General features: G+C 33.7%; 1 protein-coding gene across 3 annotated transcripts in view; it reads left to right on the top strand.

Moving 5' to 3' along the window:
* Positions 1–12006, top strand: part of LOC145263592 (GTP-binding protein 10-like) — a 45556-nt gene that overhangs the window by 21611 nt on the left and 11939 nt on the right. For all 3 annotated transcript variants that reach the window (XM_080120437.1, XM_080120436.1, XM_080120438.1), the window contains exons 5-6: positions 3963–4036; positions 7055–7107. In XM_080120437.1, coding sequence (XP_079976563.1) covers positions 3963–4036; positions 7055–7107 — 127 coding nt within the window. The remainder of the gene's footprint in view (positions 1–3962; positions 4037–7054; positions 7108–12006) is intronic.

Here is a 12006-nt window from a genome sequence, read left to right as displayed (position 1 = left end):
TATGGTTCCCCCTTGCCAAACTTTCGCAAAAAAAAAAAAAAAAAAAAAAAAAAAAAAAAAAAAAAAACTCGACTACCTATAACCACTATATGCGATTTCTCCCACTTTCTATCTATGCCTAATTCTAAATGCAGATTCCATGAACAAAGCTTCTTTCCTAGAATTGTCCACCTTTGGAACACTGTTTCACTGGCCTGCTTCCCGGTTGAATATAACATAGTAGCCTTCAAATCCAATGTAAACAAGTTCTTATTGAGCCATCCCCATAAATAATGAAATTCTATCCAATTTATACCATTAACGGTTACTACACTACCACCTTACATTCATTAACCCTTATCCTCGAGTGGCCTTTGAATCTTGATAAGTTGTGACTCCCAAGTAAAAAAAAAAAAAAAGTATGTTGTAAAATAAAACAACGAAACCAAACTCTCCTTCAAACGCCAGTCATGCAGTCGTTAATAAAATTCACAATCTTTTCTCCAATCCAACCATATTCCGTCTATTCATGACTTGTCCACTAAGTTTCAGCCGTTAATGTCCCACAGTCCTTATTTTATCACCGTTCAATGATATAGAACATGTAAAATTGACCATTCCGCCTGACACGCTTGTCTTTTGGGTGGATTTTGGATGTGATGGTCATATTCAGCTAACATACTTCCTAAATTCCAGCATAGCGCTACCGCTACAAGGCAAATCAGTTCTGTCACTTTTCTTGTTTTTCAGTATTTCTATTGTGAAGCGATTTATTGAAATAAAATATAAGAAAAGGATATTATTGAAACATAAAAATAACACAATTAGTTTTTATTTGCACTTTTTAATAACAAAATTAAGAAAATAAGTTTTTATTTTATTTGAAATTTTGTTAGAAATCTTTATGAAATTATAAAAATAAGTTTTGATTTAAAAAAAAAAAATAATAATTTTTTTTTTTTAATTTCACTTTATATAATAAATATATACTTATGAAAGTATAAAAATAAAATTATTGTAATCAAAACAACAAAATTTTAAACATCATAAAAAAATGACATATGATATGTAAAATTGTTCATTCCACTGGATTTTGGCTGTGATGGTTATAGTCAGCTAATATACTTCCCAACTTCCAGTGTGGCTGCTACCAAAAGCGGTGATGAGGTAAATCAGTTTCTTCACTTTTTTTCTTTTTATAGAAATTTCTCCAAACAAGGCAAAAAAAAAAATTTCAATATAAAAAAACTTATCAACAATAAATGTTAGATGGATTCTGACCCAGAAAACAGCAAATATTTTAAAGTGTTTTCAATAATTCTTTTAAAAAAAAAAAAAGAGCGCAAAATGTATTTTCAATAATTCTTAAAGAAAAAATAAAACTAATTTCAGTAATTCTTAATTAAAATAAGGCAGAAAAAACTTTTTCAATGATTATTAAATAAAAAAAAAAGAAAGATTAGATAAAAAAAAAAAACATGTACCAGGGAGATATAGGCATGAGAGAAAAAAAAACAGGAACTGTTTCACCTTGTCACCAATTCTGGTAGTGCTACGCCGGAAGTTAGCTGACTATAACCAAAAATTTTTAGTCCTGTTTTGTTACAAATGTCCTATTCATATTCTTAATTAAACCATTTATTCCTGAAACCATTTTTCATCTTTTGAAAAATATGATTTATAACTTTCATTCCCCTTAACGTATCCTTCAATCATCACATTTCATGAGCGATGTTTCTGACAAAGAGGGAAGAATTGCGGTTTTCTGGGTTAGAATCTATTCCATCTAGCATTTATTGTTGACAAGTTTTTGACCTTGAAATAATATTTTTATCTCGTTTGAAGAAATTTGTATTAAAAATGTCTCCCATTTCAGATCAGGAATGAAAGTCCCAGAAATGATCATTTATTCCGCAAATTTTTTCATGTTTGTGTTATGTTGATTAAGCAAATTATTATTCTCCTCTTGGGTGTTATTAGCACAACACTTCGGTCGCTGCAACCTGCAACCTTCTTCGGGTGTTGAAAACATGTTTCTTTTTCTCTACTAAGGAGAGAGCGTTGGCTCTGCATTACAAGAATTTGAACCATGGGCTCGAGGGTGGGCCCATAGATCATAAAGAAGGTTCAACTCTAAGGATGAAAGTTTTTTATTTTTTTATTTATTTATTTTTTTTTGTGTGAAGTTACCTCCCTTGAGCTGGGCATATGTCATGTTTTCTTTTTCTGTGATTTTGTGATTAAGGGTGTCCAAATGCAGTTTAGTTCTATGCTGAGATGACACCCTCAAACCACAGTTTTTTTTTTTTTACATGGTAGTCACCACTTATCAAGGCCCTGAAGCCACTCGGGGATAAGGGTTATTGCGTGTACAGTAATCAATGGGATAATATCTCAGTAATCGTTGGTAATGGAGATTTGATAAAGTGTCTTATTTAAGGGGACGGTTTATCTGGAATTACTTTATGTTGGACTAAAAGACATCCAAGTTGTAGTCAGGTGGGAAACAGGCAAACGGAACAGATTTTCACAGGCGTGCACTTCTAAGAAAGAAGCTTTTCTCATGGAATCTACGTTTTGATTTAAGCACAGATAAAGAATGGAGAAATTTATTGACAGTGGTTTCAGCTAGACGTGTTTTTTTGTGAAAGCTTGGCACGGGGGGACCAGAGATTGGAGCTCAGACAAGCTCTTGCCATGGAAATAACGATAAAACAAAGACAGGCTCGCAACGTTTTTTCTGTGGGAGAGAAGTTGCAGGGAAGTGAAAAGGACATCTGCCACTAAGCCACGAAGTCTATTTTGTACTTTGTCAAGGCAGGATAGGCTGTTTTAGCAGCTCTTGCCCAGATGTGGCAGCAGTACTCCATCCTTGGACGTACTTTTATACAGATAGAGAATTGCATCAGCAGTGAGATATCTTCTGGAGCGGTAGAAGGATCCTACCATTTTTCCAGCGACCTTGGCAACAGACTTGATGTATGTGTTCCATTTCAGGTCAGGAGTAAAGGTCAATCCCAGAAGCTTATCAAAACATGATGCCTCCCTAAGACAAGAGCCATCCATTTCAATTGATGCCAGATGAGGATCAGAGCGTTGATGATCTAAAGATAGGAGCTTGGTTTTAGATGCATTAAAATTAACCAGCCACCTCTTCCCCGACTGTACCACGCACTCAAGATCAGAGGAGAAAGAATCAGAGAGAACTTTGCCATTTACAGCCTTTGATGTGTTGCCATAGATGATCGTGTCATCAGCATAGATGTCAACGAATGATTTAAGTATGTCTTTTGGGAGATCATTGATGTAGATCAGGAAGAGAGTTGGGCCCAGGATGGACCCCTGAGGGACTCCAGCATTAATACTGTGGGCCTCTGATTTCTGCCCATCAACCACTACTCTTATGAGCCTATCAAAGAGAAATGATTTAATAATTGAGAAAACATTTCCAGTTATACCGTAGCGGGAAATCTTGTGAAGTAGGCCTTTATGCCATACCTTATCGAAGGCCTTTGATATGTCAAGAGCAATTGCCCTAGAAAGGAAGCCTTTGTCAAGATTCACTAATCCTATGAGATATAACTGTTAGCACATCTGCTGTAGATCTGGCAGAACAGAAACCATATTGCATGTCACTAAGAAGGTTATTTCTGCTGAGGTGGTTGACTACTACTTTATTTAATATGGATTCCAGCAACTAACTCATGACACACAGGAGACTTATTGGTCTGTACTGAGAGGGAGATGTTCAAATTCTTGTAATGCAGAACTAACCCTCTTTTCCTTAGTAGAGAAAAGGAAGCATGTTTTCAACACCCGAAGAAGCTCACAGGTTGCAGCTAATAACACTCAAGATGAGAATAATAATCTGATTAACACAAGCATTCACATCTCATCTCAAAAATTAAGAATTGCAATTTTTTCATGTGTTGAAAATAAAATAAAAATGAAAATTTAAATCTATTTTTGGTCTTCTCTTCTAGGTTCCCAAATGCTGGCAAATCAACTCTTCTACGAGCTTTGTCAAGTGCTAAACCCAGTGTGGCGCCTTTGCCTTGTAAATATACACCTTTCACTTTTTCTTATCTCTGACTCCATTACATGCGATACTTATTTACTTATGCAATGTGGTTAGCAAAAATAACTTTATTTCGTTAGTACCATTAAACTTATCATCTCTGCTGGTCAAGCTCCCCATCCCAATGCATCCCCGTCAAGGTACCTGTTTTTCAGTGCACATGTCTACAGTGTTCGCCATTGGTTCCGGGACTGGCTGGTCCTAACTATCTTGGCTGCTGCGGACTGTTGTGTGTGGTTTGTATTCATCTGGGACAATGTGTGCTCTATAGAAGGATGAATATCATCTCACGTCAAATCTCAAGTACCATAAGACAAGTCATTTCAAACACAGAATCGCACATGTTGAAATTTAAACTTGGAAAACTTAGCGTAAACAACTCTATATCTGACTAGCAGGGAGACCCGACGTTATCCGGGATTGAATGATGATCAACAAATGCTTCACAATCCAATATTTTTTTCATCGAAATCTGTGAAATCATCCATTTTTTTCAATCAAATCAATTGATTGCCTGCTCTAGTTGGGGACCCATCATGGTGCACTGGGAGGAAGCTTCACATGCCTCTTGTTATTATTTAGTTCACAGTACATTGTAGTTTACATTGCACTGTAGAGAACCTACTGTTGATTTTATAAAATTATTTTTTATATATAATGGGTTGAATTTAAGTTTAAAATGAAAAAGTCAAGTATCATTGTGCAATTAGGCTTTAAACAGAAACATTTATTTTGAACATGCCCGTCATATCAAAAAACTTACTGTTGATTTTGTATGTCAGGATTTCAGCTTGTGTGGTGATAAACCTTTTCAAATGCACTTGATATCTTAAGCTATGCAAATTGCTATAAAAATATTGAATTTCAAGTGAAACCAATGGTATCTACTTAATTGTCATGTCACAGTAATAAACATATTCAAAAATTACGAAAAACTATAAGGTAATAAATTAATTATTAATGAAAATAGTTAAAGATAATTAGCAAAAATTAAGTTTTGTAAAAAAGAAACCAAAAAGTTTGAATTGTAACAAAAGGGAGGTAAATCTTTTCTGAAAATCTTTGGCAGATTTAACAAAACTTAATTTTTGCTAATTGTCTTCGAAAACTATTTTCATAAATAATTTTCTACCTTATCGTTTTTTCATGATTTTTAGATATGTTTATTACTGTGACATGACAATTTGGTAGATACCAAAGTTTTACTTAAAATTCAATATTTTAATTTTCGAATTTCGCTACAATAGCAAAGAAGAACCAAAATTTGTACCGGTTGTCCAGAATAGTTGCTGTTTGCTGATGATTGTAATAATTGTCTATGAAACAATGGATCGAGTTTAACAATGTTTTATGTTGAGAGATTTTCATGATACTGGCTTTCTCTACGAAACTTTCAGCTTGTGTGGTAATAAAACTTTTCAAATGCACTTGTGATGTTACGTTGTGTAAATTGTGAAATAATATTGAATTTCAAGTATAATTTGGTAGAATTTTTAGAAGTGTTACATTATGTATATGTTGAGCGAATGGAGATGGACCAACTGCAGGGATTTGGGAGGTCAGCTTTATAGACCAAACATGCTAGAAGCAGATGTCAGTCTGAAATTCTAGTAAAACCAATTGTATCTACTTGTCATATCCAAAAATTATGAAAACCGATAAGGTAGAAAATTAATTAATAAAAATAATTTTCAAAGACATTTAGTGAAAATTGAATTTTGCAAAAACAAAATAAAGAGGCTGAATCATAAAAAAGGGGAGATAAATCTTTTCTGAAAACTGAAAATCTGAGGTCAATTTAGCAAAATTTAATTTTTGTTAACCCTACCAGACAGAGTTACTAATATACTAGTAATTTCTGAAAATGCTATATACTGAGTTACCATTAAACCAGTATTTTTCCGCCCATGTGTTTTTGTGTTGTGAGGGAGCTAAAAATAGCTACCCAATCGCTGCTCAGTCTCAATTTAGCGCAAGATCCGATGGTGATGCCCCAGCTTGCGGGCTTTGGGAAGGGTGGAGCCACCCTTTAATCGTCATTGCTCCCAGGTCCACTCTGACCCAGAGTGGTAGTACCTGTTAGGGTCCCAATTAAGGGTTAAATAGAAACCGACTTGAAAAAAACAAATATATTCTATTAAAACATTCTTCTTCAAAATCACTGGATTCGGCATTAAATAACCTGAAAAGGGTTGATATGCCGTGAAACAAAAACAACCAACCTAACGTTCTGCAAATGGCTTCCATTGTTTTGGCAGAGTTGTGAGTTGTTTTGTAGACTAAAGTAGCCATGAAGCAAGCTCGTGACAAATCAAGCACTTCAACAGGTTAAAGAGTGAGACCAAGGAGTTTCACGTTGCAACAAGTGTTGGATAAAGTGACAAGTTCCGATTCAAATGAAGGAAAATTTGATCAGGAGTTTCTGAATCAAGTAAGGCTAGTGATGATGAATATATCGATGAAGGAGAAAGTGATGATAATTTGGATGATGCAAGTGAGCCTGTGCATCAAGCAGGGCTCCACCTGTAGGGCGGATTGGTACACGAAGGCTGAATGCTGGCAGCAAAAAATTACTAATGCGTTTAAATTTTTTCACAATTTTGCCCAGGAGGCCATGCACAGCGGCAAATTAGGTTCAGTTGCTCAGATCTGGTAAGTTTAATTGTCTGTGAAAACTGTTTTCATTAATAATTAATTCTCTACGAAACAACAGATTTGCAATGAGGATAAAACATCTGAAGCCAAACACTAACAAAAGACCATTCTGTCTCTCAGATTCAACAGAGACCAAACTGATTAAACCCTCTGCCTATTTTTACCGGAATATTCGACTCATGTGGAAAATAATATAAAATATTTGTTTTTATAATATTGCACTGTAATTTGACTTCTGAATGTATTTTATATATATTTTATTTTAATATTTAAACAATGCTTTTATTGTGAAAAACACGACTGACTTTTATTTATTGTTTTTTTTTTATTATTATTATTTAGTCACCACAATTCATCCCGAGATTGGAATGATGGAATACCCCGATCACAGACAAGTATACATATTTTATATTCAAAACTTTAACCTTCCAAAATAATGCTTTCCATTAATGTAACTAATTCCTCTATTCATATTTCATAACTATTCATTTTTACACACACACACACACACATATATATTTCTGTGGAAATATTCTTCATTCACTTATATTCCCTTTTTATATATACCAATCCTTATTTAAGAAGCTCAATGTAATTACAGAGCAATATAGTGAATAAGTGACAAAAGCCTACATTCCAAATCTCATGATGTTGATCATCTAATTTATTCCTTTAATTCAGTTGACACAATTCTTGACAGTATCTGTTTCGTAGCACAAAATCAATCACTTAACTATTATGTCAATCAGTGATGAGTTAAGGGCAAAATAGATTCATTTACTGATATAATAATTAAATGATTGATTTTGTGCTACAAAACAGATACTGTCAAGAATTGTAAGATGGTCAACATCATGAAATTTGAAATATAGACTTTTGTCATTCATTCATTCATTATATATATATATATATAATGTGCGTGTATACACGCACACCCATATATACATAAGGTAGAACGATAAAGTTGTCGCCTCAAAGAAAACAACACTACAGCTTTATTTTAAAACGTTTATTGAAAAAAAAATCAATTCAGGTAACTTGATTATGCAGTAGATCTAACATCTATTCGATGTAGTGGCCTTCAATCTTAATCACCGCCTTGATACGGGTCCAGAACTGGAAGCATGTCTTTTGCACAAGCACCGGTAGGAGCTCAGCAAATACTCGGCAGAAGGCAGCAATCAAGCTGCCTTTGATGTTGTGGGAGGTCATGTTGGTGATGTTTTTGACAGATGACCAAACGAAGTAATCCAGCAGGTTCAAGTCGAGACAGAAGAGAGCCTTGATCTCTTGAACTTGTGGGCTGGTGTCAAGTCCTGCTACCAATCCCAGGGTCTGCCAACAGTCACCTGATTGCACCAGGGGATCACCACACTCTTCAGCACATCCAGGTACACTTTGGTGTTGACTGTTTTTCATTAGATGGAAATGGAATCATATCGTCTTTTCTAGGGCGATAATTTTATCATTCCATCCTGTATTTATTTTTATTGAGCTTAATTGTGATAATTTGAAAATCTTATTGAATATTTGCAGATTTACATGGTGTTGCCCGGTATTAAACGTAATGTTAAATTCCTTTAAAAAAATAAAAATAATGAAGTAAAAAAGAAAACTGAAAGAAACTGAGACATGTGCATGCGAGTATTATGTTTTTTTCTAAACAGTTCATTTCTTGTAAGGAAAAAAAAAACTACTCGAGCTGAAATCAAAACCTAAAAACAATGAGTCAAGTACCATAACCTATAGGCCAGCTTGACACGTTCTTAAAAAAGTGTTTTCATCCTACTACTTCTTAACATAATGTGAACTGTTCGTGCATGCGCAGTCATGGAACAGTTGACAAACAGATAAAAATTAAATGACCCTCCCACCGAGTACCAATTTTTCTATTTTGACCCCTTAGCAGCTCTTTTTCTTGATGAAAACTAATTAAAAAGATTTCAACATGTCTGAATACCCTATATACCAAATTTCAAGTCTGTAGATCAAAAATTTGTTGAGTATATAGGTTGAGAAGTGTCCACACATTCTCACTTTTATAGATATATAGATAGATATACCATAAAAGTATAAATTTCTTCATAATCGTAAGTATATATATATATATATATATATTTAAATAAGGGGGTAGTCACCAACAATGTGTGTTTTTTAACATTATTTTATTATTCCGTGTCTTAGTTTTTCATTGAGAATTATGTTTGGATCATTGTAATAATGTTTTTAAGTCATTGAAATCGTTTTTACGCGTTTCAGACGTTCTGTGAAGCGTCCTCGTCAGAAATTATTTTCAAATGTGTTGGAGATGTAAAAATGGCATTTTCGTAGTTCATTTGAAGTGTTTCCAAGGGGTTGAGGCGTGTAAGTGTCTATTATTCATTGGCATGTTCAATTTTTATTACTCTTTTATTGGGCTTGTCGAGGCCGCTGACCTCGGCTGTAGTCACTCTCTCTTTCTGCATAATACTATAAAACAGTACACACATTCTCAAACGAATAAAAGAAAACACACACGCACACACACACACCCTACCCTAAAGGAAAAAAAAAAAACAGTCATTTGCTTCGCCGCTAGTACAGCTTTAAACTTAAGATGCGTCCATAACGGCACAAATCTTCAACGTTCATCATGATGATGATGACGGTTGGTATGAATAAGCGAACTCAACATGAATAAAAAATAAATAAATAAACAATCCAAAATACACAGCACCTAGAAAAGACAGTCATTTGCTTGCCGCTAGTACAGCTTTAAACTTAAGATACGTCCATAACGGCACAAATCCTCAATATATATATATATATATATATATATATATATATATATGCATACACACACACATACTAGCTGTAGATACCCGGTGTTGCCAGTTGAAACATATTGGTGAGCGAAAGATTTATTCACATACTGTTTAAGATACACCAAATATTTTAACTTCTTACAATTTTTCCTGAAAGTGAACAACACGATTTATGGATAAAATGCATCCATTTTCGTCTTTGAAAATTAAACGGGGGAAATAACTCTCATAGCTTAAAGGGAAAATAACTGACAGCTTAAATAAATAAACTTACATTTTTAAAGACAACTGGTGTTGGCTTATAATAATTGAATTAAAAATAAATTCAAATAAATCGACTTTAAATTATCTATATACTAGCATTTCAGCCTGGCGTTACCCGGGTGTTTGGAGGTGTATGTTGAGCAAAAAAATAAAAGCGGTCAATTTTTTTTAATTTCACCTCTTATGACCTCTTAACATTTATTGTTTGGGGCTCAAATCAAGTTATTAAGTTAGATCCATGTCCAAGAAACTTATATCTAAAATTTCAAGTGTTTAGACCCAAAAATTGTCAGGAGTTTGGTAGAGTTCTCAAAGGTCAATTCGTTGAACTTTGACCCCTTAACAGCCAAATTTCTGTCCGAAAACCAATCACAAAGATTTTCTCAAATCTCAGTACCCTGTATATCAAATTTTGAGTCTGTAGACTTTAAATTGACAGAGTTATTGCATAGGGAAATGTACACAGACAAACAGATACACACACGTTCACTTTTATAGATATATATATATTAATACGATAGCGTGTGCGTTATTTTGTGTGTTACGCTTACATCTTTTTTCTTCCGAGTGACTGTCGTATAATTGTTATGACCTTCTATTTATTGTAATAAATAATTTTACTAAGAATTCTTCATAAGTTTTGGTTTCGGTTTCAGCTGATGGCACTCAAGTCATCTATTTTTTTATAAATAATTTTTACCAAGAATTCTTCACAAGTTTTGGTTTCAATTTCGATTCAAGCTGATACACACAAGTCATATGGATATATTTTTTTATTTTTGAAATCACAACTTTATAATATATAAGAATCGATAGAAAATTGATTCTATAATAATATATACGAAATCTGCATAAATGATCATATTTAAGTGTATTTTACAACTGGTCTATACCGGTCGTCCTTGTTAGCTTAGATAAATACTTTTGCAGTTTTAACAAAAGAGCTACAATAATATCAGAACGTCTCCATTTACACTGAACATCTACAGAATGCCAACATCAATATATTACATATGAATGAGTCCACTGTGGAATTTCCACAGGTCCCACTAGTATTTCTAAATAGAACAATTAAAACGATTCTATTACAACAAACATCAAATAAAATGAAGCTAATTAATAAAGTAGATTTTTTTTTAATTTGCCATAAAATGAGATTACTTTTTTAATATAAATTTCCTTTGAATAAATAGAAATCATTCTGGAATGAAAATGTGTAAATGTCCGTTTTTAATATGAAAATTAATTTGTGAAACAGTGTACATGTTTTTTACGTATAAATTAAATTGTTAAACAAACAGGAATACGATTTTATCATATCTATACTAGAAACATTACTAATTAAAGCAAATAAACCAAAAATGAATCATAAATTACAATAACAGTCGTTCTATTCTTAAATGTCTTTAAAAGTGATATAGAATAATCATGAGGTGCTTTCAATAAGTTTCCAAACTTTTTTCATACGAACACTTTTATTGATAGTAGGCACATGAAACTCTAGTCCCTTCTGAAGTAATCTCCTCCGGCTGCAATGTACTTGCTGTACCATTCCAACAACTTCTAGAAAACCCTATGGAATTCCTTTTGTATAAGCGTGCCAATGACCCTTATCACAGCTGCTTCCATTTCCTCAATTCTTTCATAATGACAGCCTCTAAGATTTTCCTTGAGCTTAGAGAATAACCAAAAGTCACAGGAAGCAAGGTCTGGAGTATAGGGAGGATGAGGAACTTTCTTGATGCTCATCTTGGTCAAATAGTCTGTGACAAGGATGGAGTTGTGGGCTGCACCCTTGGGACAAACTTTGCGCAAATCTTCCGCATCTTCAGTTCATCGCAAATAATTGTGCGTACATTCCCACACTGACATCAAACTGTGCACTTATTGTCTCTATAGAGACATTAAGTGCTTATGAAATTCTTTATTTGGCCAATCAACTCCGGTGTTCTAACTTCCTTGCTCTTTCTCTACTCTCATCATTCCTCACAGACTCCCTACCTTTCTTGTATCTCCTATGCCACTCAAAAACTGATGCTCCATCCATGTATCTAAAGCATTCCATATGTTTCTGTGGAATTTTTTCCAAATTTAAAACAGAATTTTATTGCATATCATTCTTCTAAAGTGTTCTCATATCCAGTCGAAATTCATCAGCTTTCACAATCATGCTTTAGTAGGGTGTGTTCCAATTCCTGCTGTAGCTATTCATTTGAACTTGGAATC

Source organism: Euprymna scolopes, chromosome 39 (assembly GCF_053919585.1).
Source record: "Euprymna scolopes isolate OS-2025 chromosome 39, ASM5391958v1, whole genome shotgun sequence".
NCBI lineage: Eukaryota > Metazoa > Mollusca > Cephalopoda > Sepiida > Sepiolidae > Euprymna > Euprymna scolopes.
This window is presented reverse-complemented; position numbering and strand designations above follow the sequence as displayed.